General features: G+C 39.8%; 1 protein-coding gene across 1 annotated transcript in view; it reads left to right on the plus strand.

Annotated features, from left to right (window-relative positions):
• The window catches only part of LOC140729061 (uncharacterized), a 124,284-nt gene that overhangs the window by 24,623 nt on the left and 74,399 nt on the right, over positions 1-25,262 (plus strand). Inside the window, exons 2-5 of the mRNA XM_073048342.1 lie at positions 10,510-10,565; positions 19,856-19,938; positions 22,701-22,813; positions 24,264-24,354. Coding sequence (XP_072904443.1) covers positions 10,510-10,565; positions 19,856-19,938; positions 22,701-22,813; positions 24,264-24,354 — 343 coding nt within the window. The remainder of the gene's footprint in view (positions 1-10,509; positions 10,566-19,855; positions 19,939-22,700; positions 22,814-24,263; positions 24,355-25,262) is intronic.

Genomic DNA, 25,262 nt, shown 5'->3' on the forward strand with positions numbered 1-25,262 from the left:
GATACTAGCGTGGATAGAGGCTGGAGACAGGAAGCGGGAATAAAAGGGGCCTTTTCTGGTTGGCTGCCCGTGACTAGTGGTGCTCTTCAGGGGTCAGTATTGGGACCGCTACTTTCTACACTGTTTGTCAGTGAATTAGATAATGGAATTGATGGCTTTGTGGCAAAGTTTGTGGATGATACGAAGATAAGTGGAAGGGTAGGTATGTTGAGGAAGCAATGCAATTGCAGCAGGGCTTGGACAAATTGGAAGAATGGGAAAAAAAATGGCAGATGAAATACAGTGTTGGGAAATGTATGATAATGCATTTTGATAAAAGGAACAATAGTGCAGAGTATTATCTAAATGGGGAGAAAATTCAAACATCAGAGGTACATAGGGACTGAGTCCTCATGCAAGACTCCCAGAAAATTAATTTACAGGTTGAGTCTGTGGTAAAAAAAAGGCAAATACAATGTTGGCATTTATTTAGACCATAAGACATAAGAGCAAGATTAGGCAATTTGGCCCATCGCATCTGCTCCATCATTCAATCATAGGTGATCCTTTTTCACCCCTCCTCAGCCCCACTTCCTGGCCTTCTCAGAATCAGAATTAGGTTTATTATCACCAGCATGTGTTGTGAAATTTGTTAACTTAGCAGCAGCAGTTCAATGCAATACATAATATAGAAGAAGAAAAATAAATAAATAAGTAAATCAATTACATTATACATATAATGATTAGATCAAAATTCGTGCAAAAACAATTATTACATATATTTTTAAAAAGTGAGATAGTATTCATGGATTATTATCCATTTAGGAACGGATGGCAGGAGGGGAAGAAGCTGGTCCTGAATTGCTGAGTGTGTGTGCTGTCAGGCTTCTGTACCTCGTACCTGATGGTAACAGTGAGAAAAGGGCATGCCCTGGGCCCTGGGTCCTTAATAATGGATGCTGCCTGTCTGAGACACTGCTCCTTGAAGATGTCTGGATACTTTGTAGGCTAGTACCCAAGATGGAGCTGACTAAATTTATGACGCTCTACAGCTTCTTTCAGTCCTTTACAGTTGCCACCCCCGAGCCCCCCATACCAGACAGTGAGTCAGCCTGTCTCCTATGCTATATCTATAGAAGTTTTTGAATGTTTTTGTTGATACATCAAATTTCTACAAAGTCGTAATGAAGTATAGATGCTGACTTGCCTTATTTGCAGTTGCATTGATATGTTGGGACCAGGTTAGGTCCTCTGAGATCTTGACACCCAGAAACTTGAAACTGCTCACTCTCTCCACTTCTGACCCCTCTATGAGGATTGGTATGTGTTTCTTCATCTTACCCTTCCAGAAGTCCGCAATCAGCTCTTTCATCTTACTGACACTGAGTGCAAGGTTGTTGCTGCGACACCACTCCACTAGTTGGTTTATTGCTACTGTACACCCTCTTGTCTCCATCTGAGATTCTAACAACAATGGTTGTATCATCAACAAATTTATAGATGGTATTTGAGCTATGCCTAGCCACACAGTCATGGGTATAGAGAGAGTAGAGCAGTGGGCTAAGCACACATCCCTGAAATGCACCAGTGTTGATAGTCAGCGAGGAGTAGGTACTATCATCAATCCACACAGATTGTGCCCTTCTGGTTAGGAAGCTGAGGATTCAATTGCAGAGGGAGTTACTGAGACCCAGGTTCTGTAAATTCTCAATCAGGATTTTGGGAACGATAGTGTTAAATGCTGAGCTATAGTCAATGAAATATGTATTTGTATTGTCCAGGTGGTCTGAGACCTATATTGGCGATAGGCAAATTGCAGTGGGTCCAGGTCTTTGCTGAAGCAGGGGTTCAGTCTAGTCATGACCAATCTCTGAAAGCATTTCATCACCATAGATTTGAGTGCTACTGGGAGATAGTCATTAAGGCAGCTCACATTATTATTCTTGGGCATTGGTATAATTGTTGCCTTTTTGAAGCAAGTGGGAACTTCTACCCGCAGCAGTGAGAGGTTGAAAATGTCTTTGAATATTCCTGCCTGTTAGTTGGCACAAGTTTTCAGAGCTTTATCATGTATTCTGTCGGGACCTTCCGCCTTGTGAGGGTTCACCCTCTTTAATGACAGCATAACATTGGCCTCTGAGACAGAGATCACAGGGTCACTGGGTGCAGCAGGGATCTTCAGAGCCGTAACCTTCGATGCCATATCCAATCAAGAACCTCTTAAGCTCTGCCTTAAATGCACCAATGACCTGGACTCCATAGCTGCCCGTGGTAATAAATTCCAGAAAATCAGCACCCTCTGGCTAAAGAAATTACTCATTAACTCTGTTTTAAATGGAGACTCCTCTATCCTGAGGCTGTGCCCTCACTATGGGAAACATCCTTTCTACATCTACACTGTCTAGGCCTTTCAACATTTGAAAGGTTTCAATGAGAATCCCTTCATCCTTCTAAATTCCAGCAAGTACAGACCCAGAGCTATCAAACGTCTCTTGTATGATTACTCTTTCATTCCTAGAATCATCCTTGTGAATCTATGCTGAACCCTCCAATACCAGCACATCTTTCCATAGATGAGGAGCCCAAAACTGTTCCAGATACTCAAGGTTAGACCTTATCAGTGCCTTATAAAGCTTCAACATCACATCCCTGCTGTTGTATTCTCGATCTTTTGAAATGAATGATAACATTGCATTTGCTTTTCTTACCACTGACTCTAGATATCTAAAGTTAACCTTTAGGGTGTTCTGCACAAGGACTCCCAAGTCCCTTTGCATCTCAGATTTTTGGATTTTCTCCCTGTTTAGAAAATAGTCGGCACATTTATTTCTACTGCATTTTCCAACATTGTATTTCATTTGCCACTTCCTTGCCCTTTCTCCTAATCTGTCTAAGTCCTTCTGCATCCTACCTGTTTCCTCAACACTATCTCCCCCTCCACCAATCTTCATATCATCTGAAAACTTGGCAACAAAGCCATCTATTCCATTATCTAAATCGTTGATATACAGCATAAAAAGAAGCAACAGTCCCAACACCGACCCCTGTGGAACACCACTAGTCATTGGCAGCCAACCAGAAGTGGATCCTTTTATTCACACTCATTGCCTCTGACCAATCAGCCAATGCTGTAACCATGTTAGTAACTTTCCTGTAATACCATAGGCTCTTAACTTGGTAAACAGCCTCATGTGTGGCACCTTGTCAAAGGCCTTCTGAAAGTCCAAATATTAAACATCCACTGCATCCCCTATATCTATCCTACTTGTAATCTCCTCAAAGAATTCCAACAGGTTTGTCAGGCAGGATTTTCCCTGAAGGAAACCATGCTGACTTTGTACTGTCTTGTCCTGTGTCACCAAGTACTCCATCACCTCATCCTTAACAATTGACTTCCAACATCTTCCCAACCACTGAGGTCAGGCTAATTGGTCTATAATTTCTGCAGCCTTCTTGCTTTCTTAAAGAATAGAGTAACATGTGCAATTTTCCAGTTCTCTGGCACCATGCCACAGTCCAATGATATTTGAAAGATAATTTCTAATACCACCACAATCTCTAGTCAAGTCACATTTTATTGTCCTTTCAACCATAACTGCTGCTACAATACACAGTAAAAACGAGACAATGTTTTTCAGGACCACGGTGCTGCATGAAACAATACAAAAACTACACTGAACTATGTAAAAAAACACAAAAAACTACACTAGACTATTGACCTACTCAGGACTGCATAAAGAGCACAAAACAGTGCAGGCATTACAATAATTAATGAACAAGACAATAGGCACAGTAGAGGGCAGTAAGTTGGTGTCAGTCCAGACTGGATAATGAAGAGTCTGATGGCTTAGGGGAAGAAACTGTTACAAAGTCTGGTCGTGAGAGTCCGAAGGTTTCGGTGCCTTTTCCCAGATGGCAGGAGGGAGATTAGTTTGTAAGAGGGGTGCGTGGGGTCTTTCATAATGCTGTTTGCTTTGTGGATGCAGCATGTGGTGTAAATATTTGTAATGGTGGGAAGAGAGACCCCAATGATCTTCTTGGCTGACTTCACTATCCACTGCAGGGTCTTGTGATCCAAGATGGTGCAATTTCCGAACCAGGCAGTGATGCAGCTGCTCAGGGTGCTCTCAATACAACCTTTGTAGAATGTAGTGAGGATGGGGGGTGGGATTTCAGAACCCTAGGGCAGTGGTCCCCAACCGCCGGGCCGCAGCTGGGGACCACTGCTCTAGGGTGCAGTTCCTCTGGTCTGGGTGACTTATGTACCTTCAGGTCTTTCAGCTTTTTGAGCACCTTCGCTCTTGTAACAATAACTGCACCCACTTCTCTTCCTTCACATACTACAACATCAGGCATACTGCTAGTGTCTTCCATAGTGAAGACTGACACAAAATACTCATTTAATTCATCAGACATCTGCCCTGTTATTTTTTTTCCTGCCTCATTTTCTAGTGGTCCTGTATCCACCTTCATTTCTCTTTTATTTTTAACATACTTGAAAAATTTTTTACTATCCACTTAAATTTTGCTTTGTTGTATGCCCTTTCTTTTGTTTTTGCATTATCAGATGCCATTCAATCCTGCAATCATTTTCATGAACCTCCTTTGAACCTTCTCCAGTTTCAGCACATCCTTTCCAAGATAAGGGGCCCAAAACTGCTCACAATACTCCAAGTGAAGCCGCACCAGTGCTTTATAATGTCTCAATGTTACATCCTTGCTTTTATATTCTAGTCCTCTTGAAATTAATGCTAACATTGCATTTGCCTTCCTTACCACAGACTTAACCTGCAGGGAATCCTGCACAAGGACTCCCAAGTCCCTTTGCACCAGTTTTTTGGCATTTTCTCTTTATTTAGGAAATGATCAACCTCTTCATTTCTTCTACCAAAGGCATGATTTCCTGACACTTTATTTCATTTGCCATTTCCTTGCCTATTCTCTTAATCTGTTTTAAGTCCTTCTGTAGCCTCTCTACTTCCTCAAAACTACCTGACCCTCCAGTTATCTTCATATTGCCTGCAAACTTTGGAACAAAGCCATCAATTCCATCATCCAAATCATTGACATATAATGTAAAAAAAAATTAGTCCTAACACCGACCCTTGTGAAACACCACTAGTCACTGGCAGCCAGCCAGAAATGGCTTCCTTTATTCCCACTATTTGCCGCTTGGCAATCAGCCTCTGTTTTATCCATGCTAGAATCTTTTCGGTAATACTGTAGGCTCTTGTTAAGCAGCTTCATGCCTGGCTCCTTGTCAAAGGCCTTCTGAAAATCCAAGTACATAACATCAGCCGATTCTCCTTTATCTATTCTGCTGTTATTTCTTCAAAGAATTTCAACAAATTTGTCAGGCAAGATTTTGCCTTGAGAAAATCATGCTGACTATGGCCTATTTTATCATGTGCCTACAAGTACCCCAGGACCTCATCCTTAATAATTGACTCCAACAGCTTTTCCAACCACTGAGGTCAGACTAACTGGTCTATAGTTTTCTTTCTTCTGCCTCTCTCTCTTCTTGAAGAATGGAGTGACATTTGCAATTTTCCATTCTTCTGGAATCATTCCATAATCTAGTGATTCTTGGAAGATCACTACTAATGCCTCCACAATATCTTCAGCTACCTCTTTCAGAACTCTGAGGTGTACACCATCTGATCCAGGTGTCTTATCTACCTTCAGACCTTTCAGTTTCCCATGAACCTTCTCTCTAGTTATGGTAACTTCACACACTTCATGACCCCTGACACCTGGAACTTCCACTATACTACTAGTGTTTTCCACTGTGAAGAATGATGCAAAATACTTATTCAGTTTGTCCACCATTTTGTTGTTCCCCCATTACTACTTGTCGAGCATTGTTTTCAAGTGGTTCGATATCTAATTTCACCTTTTACACTTTATGTATCTGAAGAAACTTTTGGTACCCTGTTTAATATTATTGGTGAGCTTACTTTCATATAACGCCCTTACCTTCTTAATGAATTTAGTTACCTTCTGTTGGTTTTTAAAAGCTTCCTAGTAATCTAACTTCCTGCTAATTTTTGGTGTGTTATATGCACTCTCTTTGGCTTTTATGTTGGCTTCGACTTCTCTTGTTATCCACGGTTGTGTCATCTTTCCTTCAGAGTACTTTGGGATGTATCTATCCTGTGCCTTCCAAATTGCTTCCAGAAATTCCAGACATTACTGTTCTGCCAATGTTCTTTTTTTTTGTAATTTATTTTTTTTATTGAAGTTCATCATCAAACAAACATTTCCATAAGATGTATTTCAGACATTGTACATATATATCATATATGTCACAAATCTCCACCTAGTATTTATCTGAGGTATATACTCCTCTCTCATGTCTCTGTAATTCCCTTTACTCCACTGTAATACTGATACATCTGACTTTAGCTTCTCCTTTTCAAATTTCAGTGTGAGTTTGATCATTTGTGATCATTTCCCCTAAAGGTTCTTTTATCTTAAGCTCTCTGATCAATTCTGGTTCATTGCACAACATCCAATCCAGAATACCTGATCTCTTAGTGGGCTCAAACATGAGCTGCTCTAAAAAAACCATATGGTAGACTTTCTAGAAATTCCCCCAACTGGAATCCAGCACCAGGCTGATTTTCCCAATCTACTTGCATATTGAAGTCCTCCAGAACTATTGTAACATTGCCCTTTTAGCATGTATTTTCTGTCTCCCTTTGTAATTTGTAGGCCACATCCTTGCTACTGTTTGGGGGGGCGGGCGGGGTCTGTATACAACTCCATTCAGAGTCTTTTTATTGTTGCAGTTCCTTAGCTCTATCCAAAATGATTCAACACCTTCTGACCCTATGTTACTTCTTTCTATTAATCTGATTTAATTTATTACCAACGGAACAACGCTGCCCCCTCTGCTTTCCTGTCTATAATTTCGATACAACGCTAAGAGGGAAATGGATCAGCCATGATGAAATGGCAGAGCAGACTCGATGGGCCAAATGCCTAATACTGCTACTTTATCATATGGTCTTATTTTGGTTTATATCGCTAATTCTAATTTTTTTCTGTAAGCTTACTAGCCATGCTAATTACATTATCATCAAAATCATAAATATAACAAACAACAGTGCAACCAGTACCAATACCTGTGATACACTACTGCTCGTTGACCTCCAGTCTGGAAGATAAGCTCCCATTATCGCCTTTTGACTCCTTTGTCAAAGCTAATTTTGTATCCATTGGCTAACTCAACCTGGATCACTTGTAAACTAATTTTCCTGACTAGTCTACTGTGCAGGATCTCATATAGTGCTTTGGTGAAGTTCTTGTATACCACAACTACCTTAATTCTATTCATCCCCTCTTCAAAATATCAATACTTAGTCATATTTGTTAGATATAATTTCCCATGTACAAAGTCACGTTGACTATCCCTAATCAGTCAAGAGAAAATCTACAGATTCTGGAAATCCAGAGCGACACACAGCAACAAAATGCTGGAGGACTCAGCGGGCCAGGCAGCATCTATGGAAAAGAGTCGATGATTCGGTCTGAGACCCTTCATCAGGACTGGAAAGGAAGGAGAGAAGTCAGAGTGAGAAGGTGTGGGAAGGGGGAGGAAGAAGTACAAGGTAGCTGGTGATAAGCAAAACCAGGAGAGGGGGAGATGGTGAAATAAAGAGCTGGGAAGTTGATTGGTAAAAGAGATAAAGGGCTGGAGAAGAGGTAATCTGATTGGAGAGGACAAAAGACCGTGGAAGAAAGGGAAGGGGGTTGGGCACCAGAGGGAGGTGATGGGCAGGTAAGGAGATAAGGTGAGAGAAGGATCAGGGAATGGTGACATGGGGAGGCAATTACCAGAAGTTCAAGAAGTTAATGCTCATGGAATCAGGTTGGGGGCTACCGGGGGGGGGGGGGGGGTTGCTCTTTGAACCTGAGTGTGGCCTCATCGTGGCAGTAGAGGAGACCATAGACTGACGTGTCGGAATGGGTCTGATAAGTAGAATTGAAACGGATGGCCACTGGGCAGTCTCACTTTTCATGGCGGATGGGGTAAAAGTGTGTGGCAAAGGGGTCTCCCAGTCTACGTTGGGTCTCACTGATATACATTGGGAGCACCAGATACAGTAGATGACCCCAACCAACTCGCAGGTGAAGTGTCGACTCACCTGGGAGGGCTGTTTGGGGTCTTGAATGATAGTGAGGGACGATGTGTAGAGACAAGTGTGACACTTGTTCCACTTGGAAGGGTAAGTACCAGGAGAGAGATTAGTGGCGAGGCACAAGTGGATGAGAGACGATCTCTGCAGATTGTGTGGTGGGGGGGGGGGTGTGGAGATGTGCTTGCTGATGGAATCTTGTATGAGATGGTGAAAGTTGTGGAGAGCTGGATGTGGAGGAGAGTGGGGTGGTAGGTGAGGACAAGAGGAACCCTACCCTTTAAGTAGCAGTGGGAGCATGGGGTGAGGGCAGATATGCTTGAAATGGAAGAGATGTGGATAAGGGCAACGTTGATGGTGGAGGAAGGAAAGCCCCTTTCTTTGAAGGAGGAGGACATTTCAGTTGTTCTGGAGTGAAATGCCTCATCCTGAGAGCAGATGCAGCAGCGATGGAGGAACTGAGAGAAAGGGATGGAATATTTACAGGTGATAGGGTGAGAAGAGTTATAGTCCAGATAGATGTGAGAATCAGTGGTTTTATGAAAAATATCAATAGATAGACTGACCCCAGACATGGAGACAGAGATTGAAGTGGGGAGAGAGAAAGGAGAGAGAGAGATGTCAGAAATGGACCAAGTAAATTTAAGGGCAGAATGGAACTTTGCCTCCATCTTCCACCCTTGAAGCAGTTGAGTCTCTCAGACTGCTGAAACAAGAGGTTAAACATATCAGCGAGCACTCCAGCCAGTTGATCAGCACGGGTGTTTAGCTTTGATCAGGTATCCAATCTGGGTCTGATGCTTTCTGTGGGTTCACCCTCCTGAAGGATGCGCTCATGTCGTATACTACTTTCTTTTATAATGTAGATATATCCAAAGTATTATCAATTTCTCTTAAGTGTCATCTTTTGCTTATTTAATACAGGTAAAAATATTCATTTAAGACCTTGCCCACCTGTCGTTCTACACACTGAAGAGGACTAACTCCCTATAGATAGTCTTTTGCTTTTAGAATACTTGTAGAATCTGTTGGATTCTCTTCTATCTTATTTGCCAGAGATATCTCATTTCCTCTTTTTGCCCTGGTGAATTCCCACTTAAGTGTACTCCTACATGTCTTATACTTAAGGATTTCACTATTTCCCAGCTGCTGTATGCCTCCTTTTTCCTGACCAGACCCTAAGCATTCTTTGTGAACCAGGGTTCCCTAATCTTGCCAACTTTGTCCTTCACTCTTACAGGAACATATTGTAACTGAAATCCCCATCTCACTTTTAAAAGCCTCCTACTTGCCAGATATCCATTTACCTGCCAACAGCCTCTCCCAATCAAGCTTTGGAAATTCCTTCAAAATCTGCTTCCCCACTTTAATTTTTGTGCCAGTCCTTTTCCACAACTGTTTGTAAAACTAACAGAATTATTATCACTGCACCCAAAATGCTCCTCCACTGATACTTCAGTCACTTGTCTTCTGTTTTATTTATTATTTAGAGATAGAGCACAGAACACATCCTTCCAGCCCAATGACCAATGAACATGGTAACCGGTATGATTTGGAAAGTAGGAGGAAACCAGGACACACTTCACTTTCCATGCCACATTTAAGAAATCCAGAGTTGTGGATCCTATCCAATTGAGCCATCTATATAGATGTAGATTGTGGGACTACTTTGTTGAGCACATTTGCTCCATCTGCAGAAAGCAAGATCCAACCATTTGAATTCAAATCCCCATTCCCATTTTGACATGTCAATCCATGGTTGCCTCTACTGCCATGATGAGGCCACTCTCAGGTTGGTGGAGCAACATCTCATATTCTTTCTGGGTAGCCTCCAACCTGCTGGTATGAACATTGATTTTACTAGCTTCCGGTAATTCCGCCCCCCTATCTTCGATTCCCCATTTTGGCTGTCTCTTAACTATTCTCTTTTCACCTACCTGCCTGTCTGTCACCTCCCCCGGTGCCTTTCCTCCTTCCCTTTCTCCTATGGTCCACTTTTTTTCTCCTATCAGATTCCTTCTTCTCCAGTCCTTTACCTTTCTATCCTGTACTTCTCAGCTTCTTACTTCATACAACCCCTCCTCCCCCACCAGCCTGGCTTTACCAGTCACCTTTTAGCTTGTACTCGTTCTCCTTCCCACCCATCTTCTTATTCTGGTTTCCTCCCCCTTCTATTCCAGTCCTGATGAAAGGTATCAGCCCAAAACATCAGCTGTCCATTTCCATAGCTGTTGCCTGACCTACTGAGTTCCTCCAGCATTTTGTGTGTGTTGCTCTGGATTTCCAGAATCTGCAGAATCTCTTGTGATTATAGGCCGTCTACGTGCTTTAGAAAATCGGTGTTACCATGATAAATTGTTGACACTTTATACTACTTTTTGTTTTTCAGGAATTGCCTAAGCAGCCATACAGAAGTAGATTCTACAGAGACAATGCATTTGGGAGGTAAAAGGCCATTGAATGATTTCTGATTGGAATAGATGAATGATTTGTGAAGACTTATGCTGGTACTAAGTAAAATTTCATTTGTCTGCATGTATTTACAAAATTAGTGATTAAAGTTCAAAATAAATGTATTACCAAAGTACATATTTATTACCATCTACAACCCTGAGATTGGTTTTCAAATAGTAAATTACATACACAGTAAATCCAAGAAACATAATAGTATCAGTGAAAGACCACACCCAACAAGAAGGACACACGACCAATGTTCAAAAGACAACGTACTGCAAATGCAGAAGAAAAAATATACATTAATAATAAATAAGCAACAAATATTGAGTATATGAGATGAAGAGTCCTTGAAAGTGAGCCCACAGGTTGTGAGAAGTTCATTGATGGGGCGAGTAAAGTTAAATATAATTCAATTGGATTTCCTGGAAAATTGTCCACTTTTTTGTTTTTCCTTCTGGCATATGAATAGCTGAGTAGGTGTCTTTTGCATTTATAGTTTTACAATAATAAGAAAAGTGAAGGGGAAAAACACCCTGGATTCTTTGCAGATAAATTGTAATGTTTACTGGAATATCTACATTTGAGTAAATGTTGCGTAATTTAGAATCACAGAACCGCAGCACCGAAACAGGCCCTTTGGCCCATTTTGTCTCTTTTGGACTATTAACGTGCCTAGTCCCATCGACCTGCACCTGGACCATAGCCCACTTGCTTCCAAATTCCTGTTGAAATTTCTCTAAAATGTTGAAATTGAACCTGAATCTACCGCTTACACTCTCAGTTCGTTTCACACTGACACCACCCTCTGAGTGAAGACATTTCCCCCTCATGTTCCTCTGAACATTTCACCTTTTATTTTTAACCCATGACCTCTAGTTGTACTCACCCAATCTTAGTGGAAAAAGCATGCTTGCATTTACCCAATCTATACCCTTCATAATTTTGTAAACCTCTATCAAATTTCCTCTCATTCTCATATGTTTTAGGGAATAAGGTTCTAAGTTATTCAGCCTTTCCCTATAACTCAAGTCCTGGCAGCATTCCTGTATATTTTCTCTGCGCCCTTTCAATCTTATTGATGTCTTTCCTGTGTGCAGGTGATCAGAATTGCACACAATACTTCAAATTGGGTCTCACCAACATTTTATACAACTTCAAAATAACATGCCAACATCAGTACTCAATACTTTATTTATGAAGACCAGTGTGCTTAAAGCTCTTTACAAATGTTATCTATGTATTCCTAGAATCCTCTCTTTTACTGCATTTCTCAGTGCCTTACTGGTCATCATTTAAATTCTACCCTGGTTTGTCCTCCCAAAGTGTAATACCTCAAACTTGTTTCAAAGGTGCATTTAATGTCAGAGAAATGTATAGAATATACATCCTGAAATGGTTTTTCTTTGCAACCATCCATGAAAACAGAGGAGTGCCCCAACGAATGAATGATAGTTAAGTGTTAGAACCCCAATGTACCCCCTCAGCTCCCCTCCCTCTTGCACATAAGCGGCAGCAAGCACTATCCCCCCTCCCCCACCAGAAAAAAATGCATCAGCACCCATCACCGAACACTCAAGCATGTAGCCAAAACAACAGCAAAGACACAGACTTGCAGTACTCCAAAGAGTACATGTTCACCCAGTATTCGACATACCACACGTTCTCTCTCTCTCTAATAAGGAGGAAAGAGATGTCTCCATTTCACAGTAAGAGGGGAGAAATAACAAACAACTTGCTGGTTTATGATGTTAAAAGTCCGTTGTGTCGATTTTTCCGAGCTCTGTGCCCAAAGATCTCAGGTCTCTGGGCACACAGCCAAAGATCTTCCAGCTCCCATGATGGATAATGGCCATTCATGAAATCCTGAGAGTGGGTCCCATTCCTGCAAAGAACTGAAGTCAGCAAATAACTCCAGGTCAGGGTCTTCCAAAGAACCCTGAAAGGGAAAAATGGAGATATTAAAGATGGAAGTTGTTTATTAAAGTTGTTTCTGAAGATGGAAACAAAGGAGTTGCCGTTTAGTGCCATCTTGACTAAGCTCCGCCCTCCAATCTTGTCTGCATTTGCTATATTTCAGCCCTTTTTTTTTGGCTGGTCCAGCTCCCACTGCAAGCCTTGATAGCTTTCCTCGCTGTTCACTATGTACCCAAAATTAGTGTCATCCACAGATTTGCTATTTCAGTTTATGACATTTTCTAGATCTTTAATTATAGATGACAAACAACAATAGACTCAGCACCAATCCCTGCGGCACACCACATCACAGGTCTTCAATCAGAGAGGCAACCATCTACTACCACTGTCTGGTTACTCCCATCAAGCTAATGTCTAATCCAATTTACTACCTTGTCCTGAATGCCAATGAACTGAACCTTTTTGATCAACCTTCCATGCGCAATCTTGTCAAAGGCCTTGCGAAAGACAACGTAGACAACATCCCTTGTCTGCCTTGCCTTCATCAACTTTCCTGGTAACTGGTAACTTCCTCGAAAAAGATTGGTTAGACACAGTCTACTATGCACAAGACTATGTTGATTATCCCTAATCAGTCCTTGTCTATCCAAATACATGTACTGTATATCTAGTCCCTTAGAATACCTTCCCACATCTTGCCCACTACCGATGTCAGACTTACTGGCCTATAGTTTCCTGGCTTATTTTTAGACAGTGGATCAACATTAGCTATCCTCGATTTCTCTGGCACCTCAACCTGATGATAAGGACGTGTTAAGTATCTCTGTAGGGTCCTTGCAATTTCTGCACTAGTCTCCGAAGGGAACACCCTGTCAGGATCTGGGGATTTATCCAAACTAATTTGACTCAAGACTGCAAGCACTCCCTCCTCTTTAATCTGTACATGGTCCGTAACCTCACTGTTGTTTTGCCTTACTTCCATAGACTCTATGTCCATCTCCTGAGTAAATACAGATGCAAAAATTCTATTTATGATTTCCCCCCATCTCTTTTGGCTCTGCAAAGAAGACCACATAGGTCTTCAATTTTGTCCATTGCTATCCATTTGTTTTTAATATATCTGTTGAAGCCCTTGGGATTCTCATTCACCTTGTTTGGTAGTGCAACCTTGTGCATTCCTTTAGCCCTCCTGATTTCCTCCTTAAGTGTGTGATTGTGGACTTTAGGAAGGGTAAGACAAAGGAACATGCACCAATCCTCATAGAGGGATCAGAAGTGGAGAGAGTGAGCAGCTTCAAGTTCCTGGGTGTCACGATCTCTGAGGATCTAACCTGGTCCCAACATATTGATGTAGTCATAAAGAAGGCAATACAGCGGCTATGCTTTATTAGGAGTTTGAAGCGATTTGGCACATAACAAATATGCTCAAAAACTTCTATAGTTGTACCGTGGAGAGCATTCTGACAGGCTGCATCACTGTCTGGTATGGACGGGCTACTGCACTGGACCGAAAGAAGCTGCAGAAGGTTGTAAATCTAGTCAGCTCCATCTTGGGCACTAGCTTACAAAGTACCCAGGACATCTATAGGAAGTGGTGTCTCAGACAGACAGCGTCCATTATTAAAGACCTCCAGCACCCAGGAAATCCCCTTTTCTCACTGTTACCATCAGATAGGAGATACAGAAGCCTGAAGGCACACACTCTGCAATTCAGAAAAAGCTTCTTCCCTTCTGCCATCCAATTCCTAAATGGACTTTGAAGCTTTGGACACTACCTCACTTTTTAATATACAGTATTTCTGTTTTTGCACATTTTTAAATAATCTATTCAATATACATAATTGATTTACTTGTTTATTATGTTTTATATTATTATTTCTCTCTGCTAGATTATGTATTGCATTGAACTGCTGCTGCTAAGTTAACAAATTTCACATCACATGCTGGTGATAATAAACCTGATTCTGATTCCCATGCATTTCTTGTATTCCTCAAGTACCTCATTTGCTCCTTCCTGTCAATACCTGCTATGCATCTTCTTTTCTTTTCCCTCATCCAGGTCTTCAGTACTTTTTGAAAACCAAAGTTCCCTAAACCTGTTATCCTTGCCTTTTATTCTGACAGGAACATAAACTGTACTCTCAGCATTTCACTTTTTAAGACCTCCCACTTACTAGGTACACCATTACCTGAAAACAACCTGTCCCATCTACACTTGTCAGATCCTTTCTGATACCATCAAAATTGGCCTTTCTCCAATTTAGAATCTCAACCTGAGGACCAGACCTATCCTTCTCCATAATTATATTGAAACTATTGGCATTGTGATCATAGATGTAGAGTGTTCAATGATTTGAAGTTCTGTCACTTGCGCTGTCTCATTCTCTTACAGGAGATCTAGTATTGCACTCCCTCTAAGGAAATTTTCCTGAAGATACTTGATAAACTCTATCCCATTTAGCCCTTTTACTGTATAGGTATCCCAGTCAATATATGGAAAATTAAAATCATCCACTATCACAACCTTTTGTTTCTTGCAACAGTCTGCAATCTCTACAAATTTGCTCCTCTAAATCCTGCTGACTATTGGGTGGTCTATAATATACAGTGGATTCCTGTTAACTGGGACACACAGGGACCAGTACATTTTTGCCCAATTAAGCTGCTGCCCCAATTAGCCAAAGTTTCATGGAAATAGTTAAAAGGTATAAAAGACAAACTATCATTTAATAGTGTAACAAATTGTGTATTTAAATGAAATACAGAATAAATTAGAACACTGTCAAACACTGTGGGCTAATGTCCCAGTATACAGGAAAGGTGACCACACTGACCCTGGTAGTTATAGACCAGTAAGCTTAATATGTATTGTTGGTAAGATAATGGAAATATTAATAAAGAATAAGAAGGAAAAGTAGCTGATAAGAATAAGCATGTTAGCAGAAAGCTAGCATGGGTTCAGAAAGGGGAAATCATGTTTTACTAATGTGCTGGAGTTCTATGAAGAGTCAACTAAAATTTGTGATAGCAATCAAGTGGTTGATATTATTTACTTGGACTTTCAGAAGGTTTTTGACAAGTTATCCCAAAAAAGGCAAATAATCACATTACAGGAGGTAGGGATTCAGGGAAGCTGTGCGAATGTGTGCAGAATTGGCTCAAAAACAGAAAAAAATGATTTATGGTGAGAGGGTCATTTTCACACCTAGGAGGTGTTAAAATGGGGTTCTGTAGGGATCAGATTTGGGCCACATCTATTTCTAATTTACATTAATGATGTGGATAAGCACAAAACAAATAAACTAATTAAGTTTGCAGATGACACAAAGTTAGGGGGATGGGCTGATAATGTTCAGGCAGCAGAATCAATACAATTAGATCTAAACAAAATCCAGATCTGGGTAGAAAAAATGGTACATGAAAATTAATGTAATAAATGTAAAATATTACATTTAGAAAGAATTACATTTTAGGAAGTAGAAATATTATATGTAAATATACAATGGGGGGGGGTCTTGAGTTAGAAAGCATGAGAAATAGTTGGGTATCCTGGTAGACTCATCACTATCAACATCTAGACCAGTGGTTCCCAACCTTTTTTTGGCCATGCCCCACCTAATCACCTCTAAAATCCTGATGCCCCCTGTGGTGATGTATAATTCTTATTATTCAAAAAGTGAACTCCTATTCACCTGGAGGAAGCCTAAAAGACCATTAACTTGGTTTAAACAAGCTTCCAAAGAACATGGCATTCATGAAAGAGAAAAATAAAAGAACCAAAGGACTGTTAAAGTTCTGAGGAAGAAATTACTAAGAAATTGTAAAAAAAGAACATTAAGTGATATTAAAATAATAATAATAAATAAATAAAACAATGCCGATTCGTTTCTACAGCATACAAAGACAGATACACCGTTTAAAAGAGATGACGCAATAAACACACCTTCACACCACCAAGAACCGAAAGCTACTGCAAAAAGCAGCATTGGTGCGACCTCGTACGAGTTTCTTACGCGTTTGGACTTGTTCATTCGTTCCTTCCTACATCAGTCAATTCATTAATTTAATTATGAAAGCCATTTGATGGTTGTAATGATGGTGATACACTATATATACAGTACATACGCAATTACGCATGTACATACACACAAGTATTTTTATGTATGCATACTGTATATACACATATGTATTAACTCGCACACACACTCATACTCACACAGACTTACTAGAAAAAATTCACTGTTAATAACTCATTCTCGAATTGCCCCCCTTAAAAATCAAATTACGCCCCACGTTGGGAACCACTGATCTAGACAATGCTCAGAAGCAATTAAGAAGGCTGATAGAATGTGGAGTTCAAGTCTAGAGCCATTCTCCTTAAGCTGTATAATGTGCTTGTGAGGCCACACTTTGAATACTGTGTACAATTTTGGTCTCTGTATTTTGTGTTGGATGTGAAGGCACTGGAAAGAATTCATAGAAGGGTGACGAGACTCATTCCAGGTCTGCAGGGCATGAGCTATGAAGAAAGATCGAGAATATTAAATCTATTTAGCCTAAGTAGATGTAGAATGAGAGGCAACGTAATAGAAAAATCGAAGTCATTGAGGGTATATGTAAGGTGGATGCCAGCTGTTACTTCAAAATTAATCTATCAGCAAGTATACGGGGCCATAGGTGGAAACTGGTTAAAGGGAGATTTCAGACTAACATCAGGAAGCATTTCTTGACACAACAAGTTGTGGACACAAGGAACAAACTACCTAGTTGAGAGTAGTACCTTAGCGACTTTCAAATCTAAACTCTATAATTATTTCAACACACTACGTGAATAGGAATTTGGCAAGCTTTGATGACTGTCAATATCTTCAAATTCTTTATAGGTCCTAACTTGTTGAATTGGTGAGATTGTTTCATTTTTACTGGGCCATTTCTGACATCTCCAAGCCTGAATGCTTGAAGCCGCAGTTATCAAAGCTGTTCTGAATTGTCTTGCTTCTTATTTCTCTCCAACTATTATTGACAAAAATCACCAGTTTTTGAACACAAACATGAAACTGACACTATTTTAAAAACTATTCTGTGTTAGCACAGTGTAGCACAATGGCCACACAAGTGCATTTGTCTGATGATAGTAGGAAGTTGTTCGGCAACAGTCCCCTTCCCTAATTAACCAGCAAAGCGTCCCAAATAAATGAAGTAGATCCCATCTATTTTCACGATTAGTTTCTGTTCTTTAAGAGTTATCCCAAATAAGTGGCTGTCGCAACTAACTGATGTCCTAATTAACGAGAATCTCTTGTAATCCCATTACCGTAATCATTCCTTTTTTTATTCCTCAATTCCACCCATATAACCTCAGTAGATGAGCTCTCCACTCTGTACTGTCTGTACACTGCCATAACATTTTCCCTAACTAGTATTGCCACCCCTGCCTGTTTAAACTCTCCTCCTCTATCATGTCTAAAGCAAAGGAGGCCCGAAACACTGAGCTGCCAGTGTTGTTGCTCCTGCAACCAAGTCTCATTAATAGCCACAAAGTCATAATTTGATGTGCTGATCCATGCGCTATGTTCATCTGCCTTTCCTACAGTACTTGCTTTGAAATATACACAACTCAGAACATTAGTCCCACTATGCTCAATCTTTTGATTCCTGACTTTGTATGTAGGCTTAACAATGTCTTTCCTTGCAGCCACTCTATTACCTGCTCTGGTTTCCCACCCCACTGTAACTCTAGTTTAAACCAAATCCCCTCCCCTCCCCCAAAGGGGGTCGTGCAGCACTAGCAAACCTTTGTGAAAGGATATTAGTTCTCTAGTTCAAGTGTAAACTGTCCATTCTGTATAGGAGCTACCTTCCCTGGAAGAGAGCCCAATGATCTAAAAATTGGAAGCTTCGTCTCCTTAGGCATGTGTTAAACTGTACTATCTTCCTATTTCTGGCCTGATATGTGGCGCAGGAAGCAACCTGAGATCACAGCCTTGGAGATCCTGTTCATTAATTTGGCACCTAACTTTACACTTACTTTGTAGGACCTTATCACCCTTCCTACTCATGTCAAAGCTACCAACGTGGGCCACTACATCTGGTACTCACCCTTCCACTTAAGAATACTATAGACTCGATCCAAGATGTCCCTGACCCTGGCACTCAGGAGTTAACATATCATCTGGGAATTTTGTTCTTGCCCACAGAACCTTTCGTTTGTTCCACTATGATCCCCCTATAACTACAGCTTGCCTATTCTTTCCTTCTGAGCCACAATATAGTTGTCACACTGAATTATTAATGAGTGCATGGTATTTCCATTGCATTTTTCACAGTTAATGAATATTTTGCTTATAGTTTCATGTGAAATATGTAAAAAATAACTCTTTAATGTATGGAAAGAAGCCTTTTAGGCTTTTTTGCCTGTAGTATTTGAAAGAATAATTCCCCTCTCATGTTCTTTCCTAATAGCTTTTAAAATACTTCCTTTTCAAGTATATATCCACATCCATTCTGAAGTGTAGGTATGTGATTGGGATACAGCCTTTCTGAACCCTGGCATTTAATTTAATTTTGGAAATGCATTGATGTTATGTTTTGTTCAGCTTGAACAATTCCTCTGATCCAAGGTGTCACAGAGATACCTCCACTTCGAACCTATTCTCTCAGATTCTCCTTAAGAAAGTGATTCAGGTATAAAACCAAGTATTTGCTTTCTAAATAGCTGCAGTGGAATGGTTCTGTAGTCTTGGAAATATTATTTGAAAATCCTCTCTTTTGCAAGAAACATTAGGTGTAGCAGTATTGTAGCTGATCTGTAGTGGAAGGCATGTTACATGATGGCTAAAAATCCTGTTGTAAGGTTCTAGTCTGAAACATGGGCATACACCTTTGCCTCGAAGAATGCTGCTTGAACGATTGAGTTCTTATTTTTTTCTTCTTCTCTTCTAACATTTGTATACCTGTGCACTTTTAATACTACTGTGACTGTAATTTCCTTTGGGATTAGTAAAGTATCCATCTATCTTCTTCTTCAATTGTGTTTTTTTTTGTCAAAAATAATCCCAGGCCTAATTATTTTATAGTATATAATTACTTGAAACTAGTTCATGAATGTAGATTGTATTGACTATTTAAATTATCAATAACAACAATAAAATATTACATACTATAACATACTAAGATTTAAGTTGCCAATTTTGGTTATAGCCCTATGAGGTGACAATTGATAATCTGCATTTATTTTATAAAGCTGCAATCTTGTATACTGAGTTTTATAACTAAATCTTTAGGTTTCACAAAATATGCTGAATTATTTGGATTTGTGTCAGAAAAAAGTAATGTTTTATTTTAATTTCTTTCAAACTTTCTAGACTGACGGGAAAGCCAATGAACATCGTTTTGCAGAAAAATGCAAACCCATCATCGATTGTTAACAACTTCTTGGCTGGACTAGGTGAACTTAAGTACTCAATTTAAATGCAATCCGTTAAGCAATATAAATGGTTAAGCAAAATGTACTGAACTATTTTGCAACAATAAGTCTGATTTTGCCTGCATCTGATGGATTTGGAAGGAAAAGTTATTTAGAAATTACTCAGCAGTGATCAAGGGAGGGATTAGCAGTGTGGCAGTTTGCTCATCTAATGTTTGAGGCATGTGCTGAAGGAGTGGCAAGAGAAAATTTGTAAGGGTGGGTAAAATGCAAGGTAGATTAAAGATAAAGATAAATGCTCCTTTCTTCCTCTGCCGCCTCACGTTCTAGTAATAATTTTGTTCATGCATGATGATAATGTTATTTTCAAAAATATTTCCGAGAATGAATCTTTGACAAATTAATTGAGGGTAAAAGATTAATACTCCTTATGATGTGATAGTAAAGGGAAATAAATAAATGTTTGTGGTTATTCTTTAGACATTTTGTTTATTAAACCTATAAGGATAGATGAGATGGTAGGTGAGCCTCCTTGCATCTCTCTCTGAACACAAGCACAAGAAAATAAGAGCAGAAGTAGACCACCTGGGCCCACAAGCCTGCCTGCCTTGCCTTTCAATTTGATCATGGCTGATCTGCCACAGCCCTATAAACCTCTGTGCCATATTAGATAACGGTGATTCACCATTCTTATGGAGAAGAACGTTGTGTGTTCTTCAGTTTTAAATGATCACCCACAGTTTAAAATCCTCCCATTGACGAACCATCTTAACATCTACTCTATTGTGCCCCACTTTGATCTTTTATTGTTTAATATGATCACCCCCTCATAAATAACCCGATCATCCCAAAAATTAGTCAAGTGACTTAGAAATTGATATGCTCTATTGCTAGTACACTATTTTTAAATAAGGGCTTTAAAGCTGCAACAACACTTCAGCCTTACCAACCTCCTTTAAATTGTAACAAAACTTCTGCTATTTTTAAACAACAAATTCCTTTGCATTGAAGCACAAACTATTATTTGTCTTCCAACGACTTGCTGCATTTTCATGTTAACTCTGTGTTTCATGACCAAGGATCTATAAATCAATAGTTCTCAATGTTCTTTTTCTATTTAAATAGTTATGTTTTTGGTTCCTTTACTGAAGTGCTTGATTTTGTACTTTTTCTATATTAGACTCCATTTTCCAAGTTTTCACTCACCACTCAACCTATCTTTCAATTTTGCATGGTTTAGATATCCCAATTGCAATATATCCTTCCTACAATTTCTTAAATTGTCAGCAAACTTTGATTTCTTTCCAGTAATTCCTATCATAGATAGTAAATAATTGAAGGCCAAGAATCAATCTTCGTAGCACTTCGAGTCAAACTACATTTATTATGAATGTAGGTATACCATATTCAACCTTAAGATTCATCTCCTTACAGACAGTGACAAAACAAAGAAACCCAATGGAACCCATTTTAAAAAAACTGTCCAACATCGAATGTGTAGAGGTTAAAAAAAAAACAAATCATGCAAATAACATTCAGAACTGAAGTTCACAGAAGTGAGTCCACTGTCAAAAAGCCAATCATCACTGCAGCTGATCAAGGGGCCTGTTAGTTACAGGCATCAGTTCAGCGCACAGACAAGTAAACCTCATGGAGCAGCGATCTGAACATTAGTCCGTACCTCTCTTCCAGCCCTGATGTCTTGACCTTTTCAGCCTGACCCGACACGTAAATCAGCCAAACCTTGTGTAGTTACTTGCTCTTGGACCGGACCCTGCTGCTTCGATAAGCTCTTGGGCCCAAGCCCTGCCACCTTAATTTGACCTGTACCGGCCGCTTCCAAGCTGCTTATGTACTTAAAGTATGAAAAAGACCCATTTCTTCCAATCCTCTTTGGGATAATCAGTCACCAATGTGTGTTAACAAATTTCTATCAGAATCCTGAGCATTTTGTCTTGTACATAAACCTTTCATGTGATACCTTATCAAATACCTTTTTGAAATCCAAATATACTACATCAGATTTCCCTACTATTGACTCTGCTATTTACCTCTTCAAAGATGTACTGCAAATTTGTCAAAAGTATTCTTTCCACAAAACCATGTTGACATGCTGTAATTGCATTAAGCTTCTCAATATGAACATTTCTCCCTTGAATATTGACTTCGGCATCTTATCAATAAAAGATTATTAAAAGGTCTACCATTACCTCCTTTTTGTCTCACTCGCTTTCTGAATGAGAAATTCACATTTGTGGATGTATAATTCAGTAGTATTTGGGTAATATTTTGGATGGCTAAGATTATTTACATAGGCTGTTTTTAGCTGAAAGAATTTGCTTTGATCTTACAGTTGACTTCCAGACTCCATCTTGAAATTTAGAAAGAGACCACTCAACCTCTGGAATTGCCAAATACACCTAAAGAAAAAAACTGAATAATCTTGAAATTTGATGCAGGAAGAAAGCTACTTTTATAAGAGAGGATTGTTTCTTTTTAAAGTTGTAGATGTATGTGTAGAAATACATTTGTACCTGTAATAGAGATATATATGGCAAATTCCTGTAATGACCACCCAATACTAAGAAGTCCTAAAGCGGTTACTAGACAAATAACAGTATATGCAAACTGCTCTTCATTCTAATATCAGATTGAGAAATCTTGATGTTGTTCTCTATCTGCATTGCTGAAACCCGTTCGGCTAATTTGTTGAAATTGTCATCTTGTGGAGAAAACGACACATGGAGTGTTTGACAGATATTAATTCTCAATTATTTTTCCAGATAGTATTAATAATACTGGGCCACAGCTAGATTCTACATCCCATTTTGAAGTTCAATTTTCAGAAGGGAAAAACCCAATGAATGAATCTCCAAAGGATCTTCAGTATAAAAAGGTGGTTAAATATTTTATCTTAAGTAGTTTCTAGTTTTTGTTTTATCTTTTTCCTTGTCTTTTACTGAAATTTGATATTAGTGGTGGAGTGATACATCAGGGAAACAGGCCCTTTGGCCCACCAAGCTCATACCGACCAAAAACCCATTTATGCTAATCCTTTAATAATTAATTTTCCCACATTCCCATCCAATACCTCTCGATTTTACCACTTACTCACAGTTCGCACAATTTATAGCAGCCAGTTAATCCAACAATTCACACACTTGGGAGGTGGAAGGAAACCAGAGCGCTGGTGGAAATTCATCTGAAGATGTAATTTTTTGTGATACATTTCCGTTCGGGTGGTGGGGAGAAGATGTGTTTACCAAAGGAAGTGTAAGATACTCCTTCCCTCCACTAACCTGCAGGTCACCCTTGGGCAAGGTGTAGCACCTGCTTAGCCCCCAATGTGGGTCAAGTGAAGCCATGGGAGCAGGTGGTGGTTGGTCGTATGAACAGCTGGTGCATATAACAATTCCTGGTTATGCGACCACTGACGCCAGGCAGGCAATCTCTGAAGGGTATTGATAATGGCTGGGGTCACCAGTCTTGTAAAGACACTGCCCAGAAGAAGGCAATGGCAAACCATTTCTATCGAAATAATCTATAGAAGTATTTGCCAAGAACATCCCTGGTCGTGGAAAGGTCATGGATGCCTACGTCATATGACATGACACATAACGAATGAGTGCACCTCCATTGTGAATAACGTTATAGATTTTATTCTTGGGTAATGGAAACTATTTTTATCTGTTCAGGAATGAATACAGTATAAGGTACTCTGATACCCAGGGTTTTGGAGCTAAGCTCAATGCCTGTGGTTAAGGATTGTATGTAAGCTGCTTTTGTGCATGAGCTATGGCTTTAAGGTTTGTTTACTGCTGGATTCTTCTTACTAAGTGCTCATGTAATTAAATATTGCATGCTAGATATTGGCCATAATACTCATATTGCCATATTTCATTATAACACAGAAAATTGTCAGTTCTCCACTAATTTTCCCTTTAACCATTTGTTCCACATTCCCATCAAACCCATCCCCAAGTTTCTGCCGCCAGTCTAGTCTGGGGGCAGCGTACTGCAGTTAATTAATTTACCAAAGCAGTAGAATTTGAGATGTTGGACAAGGTAGGGGGAAAACCCATATGATCACAGGGAGAATGTGACCTATTTAATTTAGCAGTGAACCATCAGCTTTGGATTGCCTTCTGGCCAGATCCTAAAGTTGAAAGGAGCTCTGCCATTCCTTGCTATTTTAGCACAGATACATTGCGAACCATCTTCTATTAGCGTACCCATTTTTGCTAAGCAGCAGAACAGTGATTGTAACAGTTTATTTTTAATTTTCAAAGTCCAGGGAAAATTTTTAAAAATACTGAAAAAATATTTCTTTTTGCACCGAGGAACAGTCTATTACCAGAACACAATTGCAGCCACCTGAAAGTAGTCAATCTCATCAGGCACCAGAATATTACACAGACAAGGAGGGAGAAAATAATGGTTTGTACTATTTAATTTGGTCTTTTTATGTTCAGTTCTTCTCAGCAGTATTTGCCCTGAACAGTTCTTTCAGGCAAGGTAACATTTCATGTATGAATCTTATCGGTGTCATTTATTGCATCTGACGCTCTAGGTATAGCCTCTACAACAGCGAGACTTAGTGCATGTAGGGGGTTCACTTTGTCAAGCACGTTGCTCTGTCTGGAACTGCCGTTCTCAAGCCATTTTAATTCCATGACCCATTCCCACAATGAGATTTCTGTCCATGGTCTCCCCTACTGCCAAGTTGAGTCTAGGTGTAGATTAGAAGAACAATATCTCATTCCATCTTGGTAATCTTCAACCTGATGGCATCAACATAAATTTTGCTATTTCCAGTAACTACTCTGTTTCCTAACCCTACCTTTTGTTTTCCCTTATCTTTCTGACTCACTATCCTTTCTCTTTTCCCTTACCATAACCGCATAACAATTACAGCATGGAAACAGGCCATCTCGGCCCTTCTAGTCCGTGCCGAACGCTTACTCTCACCTAGACCCACCGACCTGCACTCAGCCCATAACCCTCCATTCCTTTCCTGTCTATTTACCTATCCAATTTTACTTTAAATGACAATATGGAACCTGCCTCTACCACTTCTACTGGAAGCTCATTCCACACAGCTACCACTCTCTGAGTAAAGAAATTCCCCCTCATGTTACCCCTAAACTTTTGCCCCTTAACTCTCAACTCATGTCCTCTTGTTTGAATCTCCCCTACTCTCAATGGAAAAAGCTTATCAACGTCAACTCTATCTATCCCCCTCATAATTTTAAATACCTCTATCAAGTCCCCCCTCAACCTTCTACACTCCAAATATAGACCTAACTTGTTCAATCTTTCTTTGTAACTTCGGTGCTGAAACCCAG

The sequence above is a fragment of the Hemitrygon akajei genome, chromosome 6, assembly GCF_048418815.1.
Source record: "Hemitrygon akajei chromosome 6, sHemAka1.3, whole genome shotgun sequence".
Lineage (NCBI taxonomy): Eukaryota > Metazoa > Chordata > Chondrichthyes > Myliobatiformes > Dasyatidae > Hemitrygon > Hemitrygon akajei.